Raw genomic sequence first — 24,154 nt, forward strand, 5'->3', positions numbered from 1 at the left:
AACAGCAGTGCTGGTAGCATTAATATTAGCTTACTGGGTGGGGTGTGAGAGAGTTTGCATGTTGCATCTTACTGTGGGATCACAAGACACTTCCACTGATAGTTATGCAAAACTTCTCACATGGGGCAGTGGCAACTAACTCATTTGATGGACCCAACCTGGCTGCCTTTCCAAATGTACAGGGCAGGGGTTGTCAATGGTGTGCCCTTCAGATGTTGCCGGACTCCAATTCCAATCAGCCCCAGTCATCATGGTCACTGGCCAGGGACACTGGAAGCTGTAGTCCAAAAAACACCTAGAGGGCTCCACCTTGGTGAACGCTGGTATAGATAGGCACTGAGACAAAGCCTTGGAAAAAAGAGACTGTAGCAGAAAGACACAGCCTGGGCTCAGTCTACAGCCTGCAGCACGTCTTGGATTTTGGAGGAAAGCTCCTCAAACCTTGTTGGCAAAAGGCTCACAGTTTATATTCCCTCTTGCGCCATCTTTTTCCTCGTTTCTGGGAAAAAAGCCAGATAAGCACAAGGGTTGGGGGGGGCTCTCTGGCAATGGACTGGAATGCCCTGCTGTGTAAAGTTCCTTCCCAGACTTTGTTAAGGTTACCAAAGCAAAAATAAAAAATAAAAAGAGGGGGGAAAGAAATGAGAAAAGGGAGGGGAAAGGGCTTCATCTGGGATCTCAAGGAAGGAAGCAGAAAAAATACTGCATACATGCAGTGAGATTACAAGCAAGAAAGGAAGAGGGCTGGGGGCAGGAAAGGAGCCCATATACAGAATACTTCAAGTCCTTGGCAAGCAAAATCAGCCCATAGGCTCAGTGTGGGCAAAACTCCTTTTGAGCTGCTCAGTTCATACAGCTATTAGTTTTGGTTCTAGACCACAGTGAGAAAACTAGGTCACAAGGCAAAGCCTCAACTGCTTCTGCAGTCTAAAAATGGCTGCAAGCATTTGTTTTAAAAGGGGGGGGGGGGCTTGGTTTAAAACACACTTTTCAGCATAGCCCTTTCTTGTTATTTCTCCCTTGTGAGTAACACTGCAGCACTGACCCAGATAAAAAACATGGAAAGTGGAAATAGCATGCACAACTGCACAGGGAAGAAGAAGAAGAAGAAGAAGAAGAAGAAGAAGAAGAAGAAGAAGAAGAAGAAGAAGAGTTTGGATTTGATATCCCGCCTTTCACTCCTTTTAAGAAGTCTCAAAGCGGCTAACATTCTCCTTTCCCTTCCTCCCCCACAACAAACACTCTGTGAGGTGAGTGGGGCTGAGAGACTTCAGAGAAGTGTGACTGGCCCAAGGTCACCCAGCAGCTGCATGTGGAGGAGCGGAGACGCGAACCCAGTTCCCCAGATTAGGAGTCTACCGCTCTTAACCACTACAACACACTGGGAGTTTTTTTTTTAAAGGAAATGCATTAGCTTGGCAGTTCCCCTTTACCAAATCTGTCCCTCAGACTTTTGCTGAGGTGAACCAAAGTTACCAAGCCTTGGAGAACTTTAAGGCTAATGCTTTCTGTCTGACCTGACATAGCCTTCCAAGAAAGAAAAGGCTGATTAGCAATAGAAAGCTCTTCTAAATCTAGCAGGAAGCCACCTTTGCTTTGGACTATGATCTGAAGGGGGGCTGCTGTTCAGATGGGCTTCCCTTTATAATTTAGTAAGCACAACATGGTGTTCTCTCTTGACAGATAAACACTCAACGAGCAAATGCAAAGATAAGAAAAGCAGTCTTACGCAAAACTGAAATGAAGCTATTCTTGTCAACCAAAATCCATATTCCGAAGCCCAGGATCACAGCACCCAAGATCTGGAAAACAAGTTTTGGTTACTGAAAAAAGATTGTACAAAAGGTGTATTTCTTATGCTACTTTTACACTAGAAGAATCTTCAAAAGCACTTTATGTAATAGCACAAGTTCCCTCTAGTACAAACATATTTTTCTGAAAGGGTCACATTGATGCTTCTATGAGCAAAGTACAAAGATAAAATCCATCCCAGCTGGCCCTAGTGTTTAAGCTAACAAGTTTTACCCACTTCTATTTTTCTGGGTATTTCCTCCTATCCATTACTGAAATACTATCTACCTCCAACTTACAGTAGTTTCCAGCTAGATATAAGTAATTCAGGAGCCTTGAGCTATGTGAAGCTGTCAATCAAACTAAAGCAGTGGTGGGGAATCTGTGGCTCTCCAGATGTTGATGGGCTCATCATCTGTCACCACTGGTCATGCTGGCTGGGGCTGGTAGGAATTGGAGTCCAACATCTGGGTAGCCAGGTCCCCCACCATCAAACAACAGTTCTTTTAAGTCCCCCATTTCTAAACAGTGTTAAGAGTCCTGCCAGCACACAGCAGATTCGCTCATAGTGTATATGTTAGGCATGAGTTGTCTAGAACAAAGAATGGTCTACTTAAAGCATAGCACCAAGCATCTTTGCTACAGTTAATTTAGAACAAAAAGCAAGTTATCGGTATTATATAGCCTGGTTTGTTTGTTTTTATTTTGCTTTGTGATCAGAAGTCAAGCAAAGTGGAAAGACAAAAGAGCTAAACTAAGCAGTCTTCAAAACACCGCTTCAATGGTTTTTATTTATTTCATAAAATTCATAAAAGCTATCTAAAAAAGGATGGCTCGAAAGCTAGCAACCTGGACATCATTCCCACTGAAGTGGTTAACCTGCCTAAGGTTTATTGCTTCAAACTGACTGTGGGGTCTGACAAGATTGAATGTTTTTCCATACCAAAAAATAAACTAAAATCACTCCGCATAGAGAGCTAAATGTCAGGGAGAAGGCTAGGCTAAAACACAGTTGGAGAGGAGCACTCAATCATGCAGGCCTCCACATGAAGTAAGAAGCAGTAGGTCCCAGTCCGACTTGCCAGAGACAGCTGCTTTTAAAAAGGCAGAATAATTGGAAGGTAGCTTGCCATACCACTCAGGTTAAGGTGTATTATAACATCTATTTCTGCTGCTAACATGCCACCAAGACCCCTGTTAGGATGCCTGTAGCGAAGAGCACAATAGGACCAGTGTGTCTTGGCATAAGCAGAAAGAATACAAGGAAACAGCTGAATAAGGGCTTGTATCAGACCTTTTTCTCTTTTTTTTACATATGATCACACTTTAATAAAGAAACAGGAAGCCTGTTCTGCTGTGCATCCTCCTGTGATAAACACGCAGGCTAAAAATTTGCCTACAAACCAGAATTAAGTGAAGCCACGAGTCGTGCAACAGTCATATGGCAGCAAAACCTAAGGCACAGAGCCATCAGTTGGCAAGCGAGCTGCAAACACGTCGCAGTCCAACAGTGTTCCGTCAGTGGGAGCCAACTGGCAGCCCTCATCCTCGGATGAGAATGGGACAATAATCCCAGGGCCATAATGCAGATTTGATCTAGGAAATCACAAAGCCAACCTGGGGCAAGGAGGATAGGTCTAGAAAATCTCTGCAGACACCTCTGCCAAGGCTGAATTCAAATGGTCAGGGCAGGGACTTGCCTTTCCCCAAGTTCTACAACAACGAGTAGGAAACCTCAGGCCCAGGGGGCAAATGCACCCTTTCAAGACCCTCTATTTGGCCCTCAAGACTCTTATTTATTGTCTTTATAGCCCACCTTTTCCTTCAAGGCTAGCCTGAGAGACAGTGACTGGCCCAAGGTCACTCAGTTGCATGGCCGAGTAAGGATTCGAAAGCTGGTCTCCCAGATCCTAGTCCCAAACTCTAGCCACTACACCACACTGGCTGGCTTGCCAGGCTATATTCCCACTCTGCTATCTCCAGACCGCATCTTTTACCAGCCCTGCTTTTGCCCTGGCTGGAAGTACTTTTGCCTGGCTGGAATACATCTTGCTTGCCTGGGTGGAGGACAGAGAGGGGTGGCTGGAGAAACGAGTCAGCAGTACAGAGATAAAATTTACGTTGGTTGCTCTGCTCAGGTTGGACTCTGGCCCTGTGCAACATTGGCATGTGGGTCCCAGAAGGTTACCCAGAAGGAAATACGGAGTGGAAAAGGTCCCCTGCCCTGCTGCTCTGCAACTAGAACATCCAGATATTTTTATTACACAATGAAACTTTCACAGACAGGACTTCTGTGTGTTACAGGTTGCTTTCCACCTGGTCAGCAGTAAAGGAAAACAAGCGCATGCCGAACACTTTATACTTAACAATTAAGTGAGACTTCCATGGCACACTTGAATATAAATAGCTCCTATAGTAAACATTGAAGTACAAAATAATCTAACAGTACACAGCATGCAGACCTATTTGCTGGCTAGAGGCCAGTAATTCAAAACCTCCTCCAGAACTTTAGAGTGTTTTGAGAATAATCTGGTACACAGGATGTTTATTATACCCGCTTATGTGAAACAGACTGTATTCTGTCAGGGCCTCGCATCAGTCATGAAAGGATCATTAACATTGTCAGCAGAAATGCGGAATTTCCCCCCACTGCCTCCATGTTGTTGCTACAAAGTACAGAGAGCCAGACAAACTGGAAAAGTGATGGTTCCATTCAAAGAACTGCCAATATAGTTCACCTGCCTCCAAGGGAGCTGTGGAGAAGATGTAGTCTCTGTGAAGTTAACACTGGAGCTCAACAGTGACAAGGTGGCATTGGCAAAATGGGCTCCCCTTGCTACAGTAGACACAGGGAGAAGCCTAGGGCTAAAACCAACCTGCTCATTCTTAAAATTTAGTTCTCTTTGCCAATAAGACATTGCAGCAGCAGTCTTGCTTTCCCTCCTGTATTATCTCAGCTCTGGCAAGTGAATTATGACCACCAGGTAGCAGCTGTTTACATAGTGAATAGTTTTCTGTGGAGCAGATCTCCATGCAGTGCAAGCTCCTCCTAGGAAAAAACATATTCCAAAGGGAGAGCTTGTGCCAGCACTGGTAAAAACAGAAAGCTTATTAGGGAACCATGTGGGCATCCTATTACAAAAGCCACCAAGTTTTATACATGTGAGAATAGCCTAACCTTGTTTGGCCTGCCATTTATGCACAGGTTGAACTTTAGGTTCCCAAAGGTTCAGATGCCATGGAACTGCAGAAAAAGCAGCTCTTTCCCCTGAGGCAAAAGGTAGTGGAAACAAAGGAGGGTTAGAGGAGTCTTGAAGAACAGATGCTTCCTGTCACCTGTGGCCTTGCCAGAGGAAGTCCAGAAAAGTCTACTGGGAGAGAATTCCAACCATCTACCCCTCTGAGTGCCATTTGCTTCAGCCAGCCGTCTCCCTCGAGAGACTTTCCACTTCTTTCTGTGCGAAATGTGGGAAAATACTTTGCCGCTCAGATCTGGATTTATTCAAGCCAAGCAGCTTGGATCTGCCTCCTGTCAGCTCAGAGCCATCTCATCAGGGCTCCAGGAACATAACTTGGCTTTACAGGCTGCAGAGCGGGAAGAGGAGGGGGATGTGGAAAGCCTGGAATCAGAGGAAGAGTGAAAATATCTACTTTGCTGAAGTGCTGTGGCAACAGGGAGGCGAGCAGGGTTACTGCAGGGCAAAGCTTTTCCGCAGCCCATTGTAGATGCATAGATTCGCCGCCGCCACCACTCAGATTAAGTTCCCTTTAGTGCCTCTCACCCTTTGTCTTCTTCCCTGAAAAAGTTGCTATAGAGACAGTTAACCTGCACTCTTGACAGGGCCAGATCAAGTCACCTGAAGTCTCAAATCTAGGCTAATTCACACTTTATGCAGCAAGTATGTTTGCTGCACACCAACACACGTCAAAAACACTGCAAAACATGGCACAAATATATTTATCTGCATAGTTCTATTATCATGAGATGCGTGTATCGCCTGCTCTCTCCAAAGGAGCACAGTTTAATGGGGACAATTATTGGATAGTGCAATCACGCTCTTCAACTACATTCGGGGAAGAAGCTGCAATTCAGATGAGGTCTGGCCACTGCCAACCTTCATGTCCTGCCCTGGATGGTATTCCACCAAGGAACGCCATGCATGGGACTCCCCCTCCCCCTCTCCCATGCACACCCCACACCCAAATCTACTTCAGAGGGTTGTGGGAACCCCCAAAAGAAACATAAAAGTCATGCAGGGTGAGGAGGGGAAGCCTTGCTTTGCAGGTGGAACGCATTCTGCTTGCACAAGGAACTGCTTTGAATACAACTGCTTGCTTCCCCAGGAAGACACTTGGAATGAAACATGGTACACATCATTTCGCCCGCCCCCGCCCCCTTTGCTAGTGGATGCCAATGAAGCACAGAAGGAAGGGGGAAATGAGAAACTCTATTTAGCACCACCAAAATAGTTTAACGGATTGCACACAGACCAGGCAGTGGCCCAGAAACCCCAGAAACTTGTGGCAACATAGCTTCAAATACCTTAGTATTCGTACTGGAATGTCTTCCATCCCTGGGAGCCAACCAACATCCCACCTCAAATACCAGCTGCAAGTACTCCAGTAATGCTAGAAGAATTCAAGTGCCCAAGCATGCAGATAAAGCCACTTCCTTTCCCCTGCTTGTATCCCATTTCAGAAAGGGCAGAAACAGTCTTTAACATCACGGGGTAAATAATTACAAATACTCTCTGAGCCAACAGAAATAGAATTGTAAAACTGGAAGGGACCACGAAGGTTATCCACTTCAACTCCATGCAATGCAGGAATCTTTTTGCCCAAGGTGGGGCTCGAACCCACGACCCTGAGATTAAGAGTCTCGTACTCTACCAACTGAGCCATCATTTCTGACAGTCAAAAATGGATGGAACGTTGTCTCTTGTAGACCCAATATGAAGTGATGCTGCTATGGAATAACAGGTAGCATATTGCACCCTGTAGTTCTAGCTCTGCTATCCAATTCACCCCCACTCAGTCCCCCAACAAATTCTGAAGATGAAGCCAGACTAGTATTCAATGAGTTCTGCATCTTTAACTGTGTGTTTAAAGACTTAGCCCCACCTCACTGTAGAACTAGATCTTAAAAGAGTCTTCCTCCGCATGTTAAAACCATCCACGACCTTTGGTCCCTGGCAGCCTTAACTGGAAAGCCGATTGCTCGGAGATGGAAACGAAGCATGCAGCGCGGGGGGGGGGGGGCTAGTGGAGAGAGCAAATTGAAAACCAGTTCCAGATGTGCCATCTGGGCAAGCCTTCCTGCTTGCAGTTTCTACATGGCACATGGTGAAAGAGTGGCAGAGGGAGGGGAACTCAGATGCACAACTGTTTGAGAAAGCAAGAACCTTAGTGATGATTTAAACACAACCTGGGGGTGGGGGACATCCCAGAACGTCTAACAAGGGCATTACAGCATGTATCACTGATGTTGCTTTAGATGCCAAGGGAAACATGAACATCTCTCTTGTGCACAGGTTTTGCATGAATTCGGCACTCGCATCTTGAGGCACCCTTCACACATGTCAGAATGAGCATCTCTCTGCTGCTGCTTTCTTTTTTAGGATCTGAAGTCACCCTAAAGTGGTAGAAGCACCAAGCTAACACACAGCTTAATCTTCAAGGTGAAACACAGAGTGATGGGTTCTTACATTTGGTTGGGAGGGGTGGCTGCCCAAGAATACACCGTAACTGTCAAGGAAAGATATTTTGTCTGGTGTAATCTACTTCTCTTTTTAACCCTAGAGGAAAGAAAATAAGGAATGAAAAAGGTCTCATGGATGAAAGAAAAAGGGTATGTTCTACAACACTCCAAGTCTAAGGGTGGAGCATGCAAGTGTGAAGAAGAAGATAAGAAGAGGTTGGATTTGATATCCTGTTTTATCACTACCCTAAGCGAGTCTCAAAGCGGCTAACATTCTCCTTTCCCTTCCTCCCCCACAACAAACACTCTGTGAGGTGAGTGGGGCTGAGAGACTTCAGAGAAGTGTGACTAGCCCAAGGTCACCCAACAGCTGCATGTGGAGGTGCGGAGACGCGAACCCAGTTCACCAGATTACAAGACTACCCCTCTTAACCACTACACCACACTGGCTCTCCTAATTGTGTGGAGGCTTCTCCTAATTTTGGTTCAAGAAATAAGGACTGTATCTCATCGATAGTGGTGCTCCTAAACAAAATTTCAGAAGTAAGGCCAAACAAGTTAAGCCAGGAGCAACTCCTATGCTCTAACCCAGATAAGGAAGCAGTGAACTTGAGGCCTTTAAGAGAAGCTCATGTAGAAATGTATACCCTACAACCCATTGTCTTCTCGCTGGACCGGGTGCCTTCAACTATGGTTCTTTGGAGCTGATCCATTCAGAGGAAAGTGGAGGATTCCAGTTAGCATCTACATTTATACCTCCACCAGAGTAAAAGACTCAGCAGATGCTCCAGATGCAAAAGAGAACTAGAGCAGCAGTTCTCCAAAAGACACCAGGTGTGAAAGGTTGCAGATAAAAGCTGGAGAATAAGAGCACCATCTGTACAAAGGGAAGAGTCTTTTTGAGTTCAAAACCCCAGTTCCTTTCAACACAGCATTTCCTCAAAGTTGAAACATTTCCAAATGCAGCTCACCAAGTCACCAGTCAGTTTACAAAGAGGAAGTGCCCAAGAAGAAACTGTCAGTCTGGAATTAACTCTAGATTGGGAGATTGTGTCCTCTGAATATATTGTGCAACATTAAATGCATTCTCCCATTGAAGCAGCTCACTTTTGGGGTTCTTTGAATGTCAAATCGTTAAAATATACAGTATGCACAGGAGAAAAGAGAAGCTATAAGGGACTTGGTATTTTGAGCACCACAGGCTTTAAAAACACAAGGATTTGGCATCTTACAGCTGCCAATTAAATTGCTACAATTGGCAATCATGTCTTAACAGAACTGCCAGGTATGGATGTTTCTGCATTAATTTGCAATTTTTAAAAAGGACATGGATTATAGCTTAGAAATATTTCTCCCAAAATATGCATTTCAAAAAAACATCATTTGATACATTTTGAGTCAAAAACTGCCAGAATATTCAGGATGTGCAAACTTTTATGATTAGCTAAGTTCCAATCGGCACATCAGTCTGGGAGATGTGAATCATATCAGTTTATTATTGACATTTACAAATAATTTGAGTTCTTCAAGCCTCTTGGCTTCCAGGTAGTAAGCTTCTGAAAGTGACAAGTCTGATGAATTATCAGGGGCCAGTATCTGCTATTATTATTTCTTGAGATGTTACAAAGATCAGATGCTTCATATATAAAAAAAGATAAATAATAAACAAGACACCAGAAAAAAAGAAGGGAAGGGGGAAATGGGAGGTATCCATATTAGTTGGAATATGTGTTGCAAAGTAAGTATGATACACTAAAAATAGATACGGTTTAGCTCAATGAGAAGAATCAGTTATTAAGATGAGGCCCTTGTCAAAGTTGATTTCCTTGACCTTGGCTATGCATATTCTTCAAATGTTATTGAACACAATACAGACTTCTTTCCCAACCAATTCATTTACCCAAAGAATTGTATAAACCATCCAATAACCAAGATCAAAAGGTGGAGTGGCCTCAGGTACAGCACTGTCATGAAGCAGTATTGAATATTGACAAAAGACAGGGAATGAAGGTCAGCTGAACATTTCGACATTAGCACCCTGCTGAGAGAATGGCTGTTCTGGGGGAAAAGAATAAAAGGATAAAAAATGTGAAGGAAAAAAAGAGGTAAAAATCAAGAATTATGCTGAGCGGGAGGAGGGAAAACATTAGTCGCAAAGATAATCTATCATTTCATCTGTGATATATGAGGGAAAGGTTTTACGGTAGATAGAACCATTAGTGATTTGTTTAATGCATAAGACTTATCTTTGAATACTGCAAGAATTAGGTTACCAAGGACAAATCCTACTCCCATCCCCCACTAATCTACACAATCGGGAATCTGGTTTATAAGAGCAGAAGGGATGGAAACCAGTAAGTTTTGAAAAATATAATGATCAAGCGGCAATTGAGTAAAGATCCATTTTCTAAAAACATATGTAGGGTCCTCTGTAGAAAGAGAGGAAGTTGAGAGTGCCCAATAACTGGCCTTTTTTCTTTTTTTTTTCTTTTTTTGCACTAACAACAACAAAAAAGGTGGAATATCTATGTACTCAACATCCCTCTATTTCTTTGAACATGGTCACTAAACAGAATTTCTATAAAATTATGTACTGAAAGGATTACACACCTAGGTGGGTTAACGGAAAATGGCTTAAATGAGAGGTTGCCAACATGGTACCTATACTGTTTCAGTGGTGTAAATTGAAGCCCGGGTATTCTATGCATGCTTGGTGGTCATCTAGTGAGATTAAGTAGTTTTGAGCCTTAGTGAAAAAAGTTATTCAAGATGCAGTAAGAGGAAAAATAGTCTTTCAGAGTCTACAAGACATGAGTTCCAGAGAAATTACAAACTAACATTTTTATGTTTAGCAGCTGTGAGAATACTTGCAGCAAAAACTTGGTACTCCTCAGAAATTCTGAGTTATTAGCAATTAATAAATTACCCCCCCCCCCAAAGATTACACAAGTGATCTGTACTCAGAAAGATCATGTGCATTTCAATCCTTCATGGAGGTTTGGGATATATTTTGCTTTGGGGGGAAATGTTATAAGGACAGTTCTTGTCTTGGTAGGGGCTACAGCTAGCTACTAATACTACTATTGGGAGCAGATGGCACTGTGGTCTAAACCACTGAACCTCTTGGGTTTGCCGATTGGAAGGTCAGCAGTTTGTATCTGTGTAATGGGGTGAGCTCCTGTTGCTCTGTCCCAGCTTCTGCCAACCTAGCAGTTCGAAAGCACAACAGTGCAAGTAGATAAATAGGTACCACTGTGGCGGGAAGGTAAATGGAGTTTCCGTGTGCTCTGGCTTCCGTCATGGTGTTTTGTTGCGCCAGAAGCAGTTTAGTCATCCTGGCCATATGACCCAAGAAGCTGTCTGTGGACAAACGCTGGCTCCCTCAGCCTGAAAGCAAGATGAGCGCTGCAACCCTATAATCGCCTTTTTCTTCACATTACATTACTATACAACTGATACACCCCAAGGGTGGCATGACATGTCTAGCAAACACTGCTCTGGGAACCTAGGCTGCTCCTTCTGCACTGCAAGGGGTGTTTGCATGTACACCCTATGATAAACAATGGAGAAGACTCCCTCCTCTAATTGCTTTTTTCTCATCTGGGTTCCCAAGTATATGTGCCACATCAAGTCGAGAGACGTTACCTAACTGGCTGAAGGAAAAATTAGTGGGTGGGGCAAAAGCCCACTAACAACTGCTCCCCTCCTGCTAGCCAGGAGAGATGCAGCAGCCCACATTTCCAGGCCCATGTTAACAGATGTCTAACTTAATAGTTCCCATTACAAAAAATTGGGTTTTAATAGAGACTGTGTGTGTGTGTGTGAGAGAGAGAGAGAGAGAGAGATTTAGAATTAGAGAGAGAGAGAGAGAGAGAGAGAGAGAGAGAGAGAGAGGGATTTAGAATTTTCCATCCATGTTCCCCTGGTATTCTGGAACCCCAAAGTACCCCTTCCCATGTTATCTTGGCCCTTCAAATACAGTCGTACTTCGGAAGTCAAACAGAATCTGTTCCGGAAGTCTGTTTGACTTCCAAAACGTTCGGAAACCAAAGCACAGCTTCGGAATCTGCTGAAGAACCCGCGAGATGTTCAGCTTCCAAAAATAGTTCACAAACCAGAACACTAATTTGCGGCGTTTGGGAGCCAAAACGTTCAAGAACTAATACGAATGTATTTGGGTACTGCTTGTCAACAAATTATAGAATTGTAGAGTTGGAAGGAACCCTGAGGATCGTCTAGTCCAGGCATGACCAAACTTGGCCCTCCAGAACTCCCATCATCCCTAGCTGACAGGACCAGTGGTTGGGGATGATGAGAATTGTAGTCCCAAAACATCTGGAGGGCCGAGTCTGGCCATGCCTGGTCTACTCCAACCCTTTGCAATGCGGGAATATGCAGCTGTCCCATATGGGGATCAAACCTGCAACCTTGGTGTTATCAGCAACATGTTCTACTATGTTGGTTAAGTATACCAAGGGTGTGTAGAAGGTAGACTGTTTCTAGTAGACTTAGCGCTGGAATTCTTGCAAGCAGTCCTGGGACTCTGTAACTTTTGGTCTGCTCCTTCAAGGAACTTAAATATATGTATGATCACTTAATTATGGCATAGTTAGTATTTGTTAGGTGATCATGAACACACATTCCTCCTTTGTAAATTTAACCTGCTTGTAAAGGATTATAGTTTATGAAGCATAGCCCAAGTGAGACTGATCAGCCAATCTTTTGTTGAATCAACTTAAGTGTTTCTACACTGTTTATCACAAAACAAGCAGGAAATGAAAAATGTGCCTGTTTGCCCAGGAGATTTTTATCCAGCTTTAGCTAGCTCACTGCCAGATTTTTCCCATGATTGTGTACAGCAGTATTATAATTTAAGTTAGTCTAATGGGCAAACTTTATTTTAAACACAGGATGAATTTGTTGGGCTTTAATCTAAAATCAGCTGTGTATACAGTCATTTATGCAGATAAGGACAAAAAACGGGCTCCCATTCTCTGCTAAATATAAGATTATAAAGATGTTGTAAGTTTGTCTTAAATGTCCATCTGACACCAGATATACTCTTAGCAGAAAGGAAGGAAGGAAGGAATCAATATGTTTAATGAGAGAACTGTACCAGGGCTTTGCTGATCCTGAAAACAGGTTAGCACAGGCTCACTGCAAAGCTTGTTCTTCAAGTCTGTAATTCTCTGCTAGAAGTACCGTATTTTTCGCCCTATAGGACGCACTTTTTCCCCTCCAAAAATGAAGGGGAAATGTGTGTGCGTCCTATGGGGCGAATGCAGGCTTCTCGGACCTCTCCGCCAGCAGCGGACCTCTCCTTCAGCATGCAGGCACCTCTCCGCAAGCAGCGGGAGCGCTCCCGCTGCTTGCGGAGAGGTGCCTGCATGCTGATGCCTGCGCGCGCTGAGCTCAGCGCGTCCAGGCTTCGCGGACCTCTCCGCAAGCAGCGGGAGCCAGCACTGGGCTCCCACAGCTTGCAGAGAGCTGCCTGTTTGGGGACTGGGGTCGGGGAAATTCGGGCTTCCCCCGCCCCAGCCCCGCGCCTGGGGGGAAAATAATTTTTTTCCCTTTATTTCCCCCCCCCAAAAAACTAGGTGCGCCTTATGGGACGGTGCGTCCTATAGGGCGAAAAATACGGTAACTGAGCCTCAGTGTCATCAGCCCAGTATAGTGGAACACTCTGGCCATAGAGATTCAGCAGACACCTTCTGCTTCAACTAATAAATGCCTACTGAAAACACTTCTATTCTAACAGGCTTATTAAGAATACATCTTTCCATAAAAGCCATCTGATTTTAACTTTTTTTATATGGTTTCCATTGCACAGTTTTATGTGCAGTTGTTGTGAACCACTTTGATATTTTCTTTATGAATTAGTGGTATATAAAGATTGTCTTAAATAAAATAAAATAAATAAAGTTGCTGCTCCTCTTGGCACTAATCTGTTGCATCCTGCAAATAGAAACACATTGACTCACAAGAAAAAAAATCCATGCAGCAGTGCACTGATTATAACCACACATGTTGTGGCTGGATGTCAAACTGCAATTATTGCAGAGAACAGCCAAGGACTTGATTAAAAATTGGCTAGCCGGTAATTTGGCTCAGCTTGTCTCAAATAGGCAGCACACAATACCCAAAAGCACTTAATGGAATCACACTATACAATTAGTTGCATTTCCCCAGCCTCTCACCGTTTCTTCTTTTTTAGCATTTGCTAGTACTATACAGGCAAACAGGTCAAGACAGACTTTAATTACATTCAAGGAGGGTTAAATAATTAAATGAGTAGTTTCTCCAAGTGCCCAAGACTCCGATTTTAATAAATCCAAGAACCTTTGCAGGAGTGTCAGGAAAGTTTAGTCATCCAACAGGCATCCAAACGGCCTCGGTCCAGTATATCTGAAGGAGCGTCTCCACCCCCATCGTTCTGCCCGGACACTGAGGTCCAGCTCCGAGGGCCTTCTGGCGGTTCCCTCACTGTGAGAGGCCAAGTTACAGGAAACCAGGCAGAGGGCCTTCTCAGGAGTGGCGCCCGCCCTGTGGAACGCCCTCCCATCAGATGTCAAAGCGATAAACAACTACCTGACATTCAGAAGACATCTGAAGGCAGCCCTGTTCAGGGAAGTTTTTAATATGTGACATTTTAGTGTATTTTTCATCTTTGTTGGAAGCTGCCCAGAGTGGCTGGGGAAACCCAGCCAGATGGGCGGGGTACAAATAAAAAATTATTATTATTATTATTATTATTATTATTATTATTATTATTATCTTGATCATAGGTACCACTTAGCTAGTCCAATTGGGGCATTGCACACACAGTTATTTGGGTTGAGCACTGCTGCAGAAAGAAGCACCCCATCCCACTGTACAGCGGGCTCTGAGTTTGTTCAGATTTCAGCTGAAAACCAATGTCTTCCTCTATGCCTTTGGTAGAAATGGAGATACTGAGCTACCACCTGGTACTGTTGTGGGAAGCAGATTAAGTGATTCAGATTCAATATGGTTTTGATGCAAGAAAGGGTTGTTATCTTAGAAATAGACTTAACTTATGACAATCGAGTTTGGGAGATTTTTGGAGAGAGGTAGAACAGTCTTTATAAGAAAGGTTCTTGTTATATTCCTTCTCCAATATTAGATGCCAGTTCTGCTGTTAGGATACAGTTGCTCCCGCCCGCACTCAACTTAAAAAACAGATCCCCCAGATTCTGAATCCAAATACTTACAAAGAAAAGGAGGTTGAAGAGGAAAAGGAAGTACTTTGTAACTTTCAGGCAGCCAGACCCCATCTTCTCTTTTTTATAGAACCTGGGTGGAAAACAGACAGCCATATGAGCATATATCCTTTACAGCATCACAACTTGACTGTGGTCTGGAAATTTTAAGAAATATTTTACCAGAATCTCCCCTCCCACACCACCCCCTCAGAAAGCAAAGCATTTCAACAGAATACTTCTCTGACGAGCTGTTTCCTTAGCAGGGGAGAATACAGGGGGGTTTTCAGGCAGAACTCAGTTCCAGCACATCTCAAGTGTGTGCCATTGCCATTATAAGAGAACAAGTGAAGCGTTCATTGTGAGTTCCGGCACTTCTTTTTCTAGAAAAACCACACTGGGGAAATATATATGTATGGCTTTGTCTTATTAACTGTTTTTGCCAGTTCTAGTCTGTAGTTCAGCAAACTAACCCCAGCCATCAAAGGAACCACTTTCCATCTGGTTGGTTGGCCACTGAAAGAACAAAATGTTGGTCAAAAGGAGCCTTTGGCCTAGAGCACCAGGGCTCTTCTGATCTTTTCAGTGAAGCACCATCTGCACCTCAGGTACAGATATTTCAGAGCCAGTTCAGAAACCTCCTTATATTGGAGACACAGGAGATTAAGGATGCTTCCACATGAGGCATTTACTGTGGAATGTTTGGAACCCCATGCTCTGTTCACTACTTTTTTCAGGACATCGGCAGGACACCATCGCAAAATCACCTTCCTCCCATATTTTCTCCCTTTGCTTTCAGTTTCTTTTCAGAACTCAGAAAAAAAAACAACTTCACTCACACACAAACACACAGCTGTGCAATCTTCCCAAGCGTAGATCAGTCATAGTGAAGCAACCCCACAGATTTTCAGGTGGACAGCATTTTCTGTATTAGTCACTCTAGCCATTTCCTTTATCTATGGTCTGTCATTCTTGTATAGGCGTGGACTCACAGTTTAACCTTTTCCCTAATAGGTGGCATTGCATTTCAGTCAGTTTCTGTTGCCTAAATTGCAGCCACCAGCAAGGTCCTTAATCTTCAGACTACGGCAGCAGGGAGTCCTTAATCCCTTTCTCCCTCAGATAATGTCCTAAATGAAGCCATCTTTTCCCTCAACATTAAGTCCTATAGAAAGGGGCAGTGCCCATTTAGGTACAAGACCCATTTTAGGTACAAGGCTTATCTGCTTGTGGCAGATAAGAACCAACCATCTGCCTCTATGCTAGCCACATCTGGAAGCCACCAATATTGGTTCTCATCTATGGTCCTTCAGGTAGCGTGCGTGCACACACACACTACTGTTTACATGATCCCATAGAAAAAATAGCAGTGGCAGCATCAAGAGAACTATATTTGACAGCAATCACAATAGTCAGCCTTTTGCTCACCATTAAACATGGGTGTATGAAACATAGGTGTAGCCAGGGGGGCGGGAGGCAGCTGCCCCCCCATCAAGTAAAACAATAGAAATAACTAACTGGCCAATCACTGTTGGAATTCTGCCTGGGTCAGAGGAATGTGCCACACGTAGGCACCGGCAGATATTCCTGTCGACCTCCCCGCGTCTCCCAACCTCTGCTGATTAGCAGGCGAGGTCCGGCGATTCTTCTCAGATGTATGAGAGGAACACACCGTTCTTCCTCTCTCCCCTTTGGTGTCCCCAGGGAGGGGAAAGAAGCAGACAGAAAACTATTTACATCATTTATTTCTGCCTCTTACATCAGTACAGAGAATCATGTCTGCACTCAACAACAGCAAGGAGAAACTCCTCCCAAGTACATCCAGTACGGGTCATATGACACACACACACACTGAGCTAACATCCGGTGCTCAGTACAGAATGGACTGCCCCTTTGTTCCCATGGCAACAGTCACAAACATCCTGTCTGGCTTTCCAGCCACAAGCAGCTGGCTGAGCTGCTAGAGCCTTTGCTTGCTGCAGCATTGGTGCTTTATGGTAACATACTCCCCCTAAAGTATCAATGTGTGCTGCGAGCAAAGCGTCATCCAGAGAAGAAAACAAACAGTTGTTATATTTATAACATTCCCCTGTTGTTTCAGTTCCACCCTTGGAACTACCCGTCACTGGTTTAACCAATGTACCTCTCTGGTTGTGTGACTTCGCATTACCTCGGTTAACAACTCTCTGTTGTGCCTTTGTCTCTGACTCAGACACAGCTTCAATCTGTCCTTGGTCGTTTACAATAGCAACATATGCAAGGTTAGCAAACTCCTTTGAATACCTCTTGGGTGGTACACCCTTCGTTGCTCTCTCAGACCTACGTAAGAGGTTCTGATCCTCTGTGCTCACTGGTTCAACCTTTGGACTCTGTCGAGAACCAGTAGCAATCAGTGGTTCTTCCTTCACCTGTGAAGGTCTATCCATTGTGTGAGATTTCCTCTCAATGACTGTGACAACTGAGCTGTCTGAGCTATCGCTGTCATCATCAGTACTACTGAACTCAATAAGATCAAACTCATCATCATCATCATCATCAGAATCGTTTCCTGTGGGAAATGTCTGTACTATCCGCTCTTGCTTTGGAGCACTCTCTAGGAACTTTGTGAGAATCACCTGACCAGATTCAGACAAAATTACTCTGTAGAGACCTTTTTCATAACCCACAAAAATGCCTCTGGCATTCTTTACTCCACCTGGAGCTTCTGTTTTCACATGAGACCCGAAAACCTTAAAATAGGCAACAGAAGGTTTTCTGTGGAACAGCTTCTCAAAAGGAGAACATCCCAACTCTGTTGAGACCTTTCTCAACCACACATGAAGATAGGACGCTAGCGATTCGGCCCAATATTCATGTGGCAAATGTGAACTCAGCAATTGCGCATTCATCCCCTTTTGCAATTCTTTGTTCACTTTTACACAGACCCCCCTGTTCCACGCTTCTTGCGAAACTGCCACTTTGTGGTTTATCCCTTTTCCATCCAGGAACTTCTGAAACCTCTGTAACAGAAAAATTTGCTTCTCATCTGTGAAAAGACAATCAATGTTAGCATCATGCATACTTTTAACCTTGTCACAAAACTCCTGAAACTTTTCTAAAGTTTCTTGCGGTTTCTCCATCATATAAACCCAAGAATAATTAGTGAAACAATCCACACACAAAAGGTAATACTTCGTGCACCGCCTCTAGATGGTTCTAGAGGACCAATCACATCAGCATACACCCGCTGAAATGCTCTGTCGACCTTTTTCGTCACCTTCCTGGTGCTCGCACTGGTCACACCTGCGAGAGACATTTCGTTAGAAACATCAGAAGAATTACATTTCATGTAATCACTTTGATCAAAAGTCAACAAATACAGTCCATCTTTCTCTTTGGCAGTAAGAAACAGTTCTCCATCTTTGTAGATCTTGCAGCTTTTAGCATCATAGGACAGTTTCAGTCCTTTCTTTGCAATCTGCGACACGCTCAGCAGATTAAATCTCAGTTCTGGAACCAGGTAAACATCATTTATAGTCAAGTTCAGACTCTCAAGATACACAGTCCCAATTCCAGTTGCTTCCAACTCCTGACCGTTGGCCTGTTTCACAGTGAAGCTTTGCTTCTTCAACGTCGAAAACAGTCCTCTGTGCGGGCACATGTGAACCGTTGCGCCCGTGTCAATTATGAACGAGTTCCCAACATCTGGCGTGGTTCCTTTCGCCATCATAGCCTTTGCAGGTTTCACCTGGCACTTGGTACGGCTTTTGCCTGACGCCTGAGGCTTCGTAGAGCTGCTCTTTGCTCCTCTTGACTGGCGCGGCTTCTTACAGTTTCGCTGTAGATGCCCAGTCTGTCCACAATTGTAGCATCGGACAGCACTCAATGCTACACCATGCTCTCCAGTAGCATCAGCAGTGGGGGAATTAGAACTCTGTTCTTCCCTCCCCCTGTCTTTTTCTTCCAGTGCAGCAAGTCTGTCGTGTTCATTCAGGACCACAGCACAGACTCTCTCCGCGGTCAGCTGCGCGGCCGGTAGGGAACCAAGCTGACTGGCAACAACCTTGTAGGTGCGGCTAAGGCTGTTTATCATCATGAAGCAAAACACTTCCTCCTGAAGACGGAAATTGCGTTCCACCATCTGTTGACGCAGAAACTTCATTTCTGTCAGGTGCGCTTGAACATCTCCGTCAGGCGCAAGTCTCAGATTGGTCAATTTCTCAAAATACAGCAACGCTGAAGAACCAGCATCTCTCTGATGCGTTGTACGCAGCGTGTCCCACACCTCTTTCGCATTTTCTAAGTGCTGAACATGCACCAACTGATCATCTGAGACACACAGAATTATAGCAGTCCTGGCCCTTACATTCTGTGACTCCCAACCTCTGGTTGGTGCTGCAGGGATGGGGTTTTCAATTACATCAAAAAGCCTCTGATTCTGCAGCAGGGCCTTCATCTTTACAGACCAAGATGAATAATTGTCATCGGTTAAGGGAGGTGGGCAAGGCAAAACTCCCCCTTTCTTGGCATCCATCTTGAAGCCAAGCCTCCAGCTCACTGTCAAACAAACTGTAAAATCCAACAGCTGTTGTTTTTTTTCTCACGCAGCAAACTGCAAATTGTTTACGCTCTTTGCACCTGGCAGCTAAACTCAGGCTGCTATTGAAAAGTCCCTTCCAAGAGCTCGTAAACCTTGTAGCCGAAACATTCTCTGATTTTGTTTCATTTTCCCAGGCTTACACGCAGAGTCCAGCCCCTTTGCCAGTAACTTTCCAACTTTCCGTTACCTAGCAACAATGCATTTCAATAAGACATCTTATCTACCACAAAAATTTGTGGAATGCAGGCTTCAGCCTTCAAGCTGCAGGCCTCTTCTCCCGGAGCTCTTGTTTTCTTTGAAACGCAGCTCCGTGAACCAGGGAATTAATCTTCCTGCGTTCACACTTTTAGCCCGAAATGCAGCATACCTTGAACTTTGTTGCTCTGGAAAACACTTCTTCTTTCCACCAGCTGTCTGTGGAGCCTCTGGCATTTCTCAGACGCTTTTCTCTTCCTCCTTGGAGCAGAGGAGGACAATCCATCAGCCTCTCATGCAGATGTCCGATGAATCGCAACCATCCGAAGGCTGCCACTGTTGGAATTCTGCCTGGGTCAGAGGAATGTGCCACACGTAGGCACCGGCAGATATTCCTGTCGACCTCCCCACGTCTCCCAACCTCTGCTGATAAGCAGGCGAGGTCCGGCGATTCTTCTCAGATGTATGAGAGGAACACACCGTTCTTCCTCTCTCCCCTTTGGTGTCCCCAGGGAGGGGAAAGAAGCAGACAGAAAACTATTTACATCATTTATTTCTGCCTCTTACATCAGTACAGAGAATCATGTCTGCACTCAACAACAGCAAGCAGAAACTCCTCCCAAGTACATCCAGTACGGGTCATATGACACACACACACACTGAGCTAACATCCGGTGCTCAGTACAGAATGGACTGCCCCTTTGTTCCCATGGCAACAGTCACAAACATCCTGTCTGGCTTTCCAGCCACAAGCAGCTGGCTGAGCTGCTAGAGCCTTTGCTTGCTGCAGCATTGGTGCTTTATGGTAACAATCACGTCAGTCTTGTGCCCCCCCCCCCAAGTCCCATGCTATGAAACAGAATATATTTCACCTGGTGTTACATCTCTGGTGGCTAAAAGCTTCTGAATGACAATATCACCCAAGATTCTTTACTAGAGTTACCCATATTTAGCAGAGGGGAATTGGAAATTCAGCAGAAATCCAATGTAGAAGCCACTGTCTAGTTTAACACCTGGAGCTAATTCTCAATATGCAAACTATGTGCAAACTATGTGTGCACATTTTAATAAGCCAAGAGATATTTAAACACCAGGTGTGCAATCCAAAAGGGAGCATTAATAGTGCTGCAAAGACAGAAAAGGCTTAGAAATGTTCCACTTTGGACAGAAGTCCAAGAAAGGAATTCTGCCTTGCCCTGTTCTGGCCTGCTGTACTTTACCATCACCAATATAAGCAGATATGTCTGGGCATGAGTATGCAGAAGGAGAAAGCTTTTTAGGAAACGGCAGAATTGATGGTATGAACATATTGCAGTATCTTATGCCAATACTTTCAGGTAGGAACAAGAATTGGTGGGTAGGGGGAGCCAAAGAGATATTGTGTGCTTGCCTCACCTATCCTAGTGGAGACTTTCACTTTCCTCAATGAGCGGTTGCCTCCTCCAATACAGGAAGCAAGGTGACAATTCTCATAAAAACTAGTGTCGAATAAATAGCATTTGACAACATCCTTAATGATCTTATCTCACAATGCAACAGGAAATAGGCAGGACAGACTTAAGAGCTGCCTGCAGAAGATCTGCTCAGAGCTCCCTCACGCTGGGATTGCATTCAGCAAAGGGCAACAGAACAGAGCAAGTTATTCTGTTTCCAGTCTAAAGCCTGCTTTTAATCTTATTAGGATATTTAGGTCAGTACTGAGATCAGGGTGGAAGTGGAGCATCATTCTAAACGGATAGCTCTCGCCAACCAGCAGCAGTTCTCAAAAATTTATCAGCTCTGCGGGGGAGAAGAGATGCTGCTTCCTTTGGAAAACTGATGTTAGAAAATGGATGTTTAGTCTTGAAACTGTGAAGAGTGTGTGCCCGTTCTTCCATCATGTGGCAGAAGGCCCAGGACCTCACAAGCCTGCTGAAAGTCACCCTTAATAGGATATTAAGAAGCTGACTTCAGCACTTGGGAACAAAGAAAGCTACCTTAGTCCTCAGTCAAACTATTTGTCCATCTAGCCCAACATTATCTGCTCTTTATGGGTGGCAGATATCTTTCCACAACCTTCTCCTACCCAAACCTTTTTAACCAAGGGTGCACCAGAGGATCTGACCTGGACCGTACTACTGAGCTGCAGAATCTATCAAGAGATTCTCTTTAAAAGTAGAAGGGTCATCCATCAAAAGCAACATGAAAGTCAGTTCAAGACTGCCCCAGGTGCACTTGCTGGAAGCCATTATTAGGGAAATACCTCCACTGTGGAGTAGGGGTGGAAGGCAGGGCTCTTGGCTTGCTGACGAAGGTAGTCCCATATCAGATCAATACAGTGTACTTCACAACACTGAAAGCACCCTTTCATTGTTCAAGCACATGCCTAAACAGCACTATTCTCAATTGCATGCCCATGACTGTGTGGCAGGGTTAACAAAAAAACCCTGCATTTATTTGTATGTTACACATATGGATGCCACCAAACAGAAGCTATTCCAGCAGACTGCAGCAGAGGGAGAGATGGGAAGGAAGGCCATTCCATTGGTTCTGCTGAAACAACAGATAAATTTGGCTCCTCTTCCCTCTGAACAGTTGCCAATCTACCCAGCTATCATAAGAACTTGAAGAACTGGTGCCCAAGTTTGCCTTTGCCCCTCTTCTTTCATCACCCCTTTTTTCCTTGTGTGATTGTCATTTTCACTGATCGTCTGTTAAGCCCGCTCCGGTAGCCTTCTTGGGGCAAAAAGGCTTTAAATAAATAAATAAAAGTTACGCGCGAGAAGCAGACTAATACAGAATTCAATTTACACTGACGAGCTGCAGATATTCAGAGAGCATGCTTTTCTTCCTATGAGAAATTGCCAGAGTGGGAAAGGAATGAGGGCTATCCTCAGAATTGGCATTCAAATCAGAGCAAACGTAGTTGATCAGTTTTTTCCTTCAGGGACTTTTTTTAAACAAACACAAGGATTAGAGCTAGATCTTTGGGGCCAAGCTCACAGACAGTTACAAGTGGTAACTCCAGACATCTTCTACACTTTGAGAATGGTCCTTTCTTCAAGTGTTTACCCACCCTCACCCTATTCCTTTTCTAAACAGAAAAGAAGGTTTTCCTACAGCTCCCCAATGCTATGATGTAGCTATTGAGCATTATTTTCTTGCCGAGGGGCTATAGTCATCAAATTAAAATATACGCTGTCACATTTAAGATAGAGGAGGAAGATATAGGAGAGATATACCTGCACAACATTCTCTTAGTTTATAAAGAAAACAGGCTTCCCCTTTAAAAAAAAAAAATCTAAGAACAAAAAGAGTCTATTCACAAGGTTTCAAACACATTATTAGAGCTGGGTGAAATTTCCCTACGATCATTGAACAAAGACCAGTCATTCCATATCCATATAGGCAGTGATGTACAGAAAACTTTCCACAGAAAAATGAGCAAGGTCCATTTAGGGGAGAAGATTTGAGAGAGCAGCATACATCCAAAATCCTAGGGGGCTACAGGATGCTACTTTTTGCTAAGGCAGACCATTGGTGAGGATTGCCTACAGCAACTTTTGCCAACCTGATGCCCTCCAGATGCTTTGAATGCCCACTCCCCCCAGCCCCCACCCCCACGTCATGCTTGATGGGGGTTGGGGGGAGGTGTGATCCAAAACATCTGAAGGGCACCAGGTCAGAGAAGGCTGGTCTACAGGTCTACAGTGACTGGCAGTGGCTCTCCAGGGTTAGAGGCAGAGGGCATTCCTAGTGCTACCTGGAAAGATCAAGGATTGAACCCAGTACCCTTTGCATGCAAAGCAGATGCTCAGCCCTTTTGTCCATTCTCAGAGTTGAAGCAATAAGCAAAAATGTAGTAAACCAAAAGTAAGTGGTACAGTTAGATTGGGAGGGGGAGGGAAGCACTAATAAAATTTCATCTATCTGTTTAAAGATTAGGAAAATAAAGTGCTGAAGGAGCATCCAAGGGCCTTCTGTTGGTTCCCTCCTTATGAGAAGTGAGGTTCCTTCAGGCAGAGGGCCTTCTTGGTAGTGGCGCCTGCCCTGTGGAACGCCCTCCCATCAGATGTCAAGGAAATAAACAGCTATCTGACTTTTAGAAGACATCTGAAGGCAACCCTATTTAGGGAAGTTTTTCATATTTGATGTTTTATAGCTTTTATTATTATTAATATTCTGTTGGGAGCTGCCCAGAGTGGTTGGGGAAACCCAGCTGATTGGCGGGGTATAAATAAATTGTTGTTGATGATGATGATGATGTTACAGTAATTCCAGAGTTGTTTTGGCGAGAGAAACCAGTTTTAAGAGGCATATTTATTTCATTTCAGCTAACCAGCATTGCCTTCGTATGCCCACAATTCTTCTAACTGGAACCGGCACCAAAGATATTTCACCTGGAAAGGCAGAGCATCAGCTAAGGATTTTCCCTCTCCTAATCAAACTTGGCAGAAGGAGGAAGGAGCCATTGTGTCTGTGCAGCCTACTGGCAATCAATTAAAAACAATTGACAGGTTTGAAGCAGATGAATAAAGCTTTGATCTCAGATCAGTTAAGAATTTTTTTTTTAGCCTTGTGAATTCTGATAGGTACAGATAAGTTCTTGGAGTAGTCAGTCAGCCTTGCCAGTACAGGTATTTTCTAATTGCTGGCATTTCAAAAGCACATCTTCTTTCATCCAAGAAGTTAAAT

At 44.2% G+C, this 24,154-nt stretch overlaps 1 protein-coding gene and 1 long non-coding RNA gene across 3 annotated transcripts in view; one reads left to right on the plus strand and one right to left on the minus strand.

Annotated features, from left to right (window-relative positions):
• Positions 1 to 24,154, plus strand: part of LOC308475470 — a 597,484-nt gene that overhangs the window by 422,019 nt on the left and 151,311 nt on the right. The gene's annotated exons all lie outside the window — the stretch shown is intronic.
• CD82 (CD82 molecule) overlaps positions 1 to 24,154 on the minus strand; it is a 69,999-nt gene that overhangs the window by 18,416 nt on the left and 27,429 nt on the right. For both annotated transcript variants that reach the window (XM_081002216.1, XM_081002217.1), the window contains 2 exons: positions 14,719 to 14,800; positions 1,730 to 1,802 (listed from right to left, as the gene is read on the minus strand). In XM_081002216.1, the coding sequence (XP_080858342.1) occupies positions 1,730 to 1,802; positions 14,719 to 14,781 (136 nt within the window). In that variant the 5' untranslated portion in view covers positions 14,782 to 14,800. The remainder of the gene's footprint in view (positions 1 to 1,729; positions 1,803 to 14,718; positions 14,801 to 24,154) is intronic.

This window comes from Podarcis pityusensis, assembly GCF_964106645.2.
Source record: "Podarcis pityusensis genome assembly, chromosome: 1".
NCBI lineage: Eukaryota > Metazoa > Chordata > Lepidosauria > Squamata > Lacertidae > Podarcis > Podarcis pityusensis.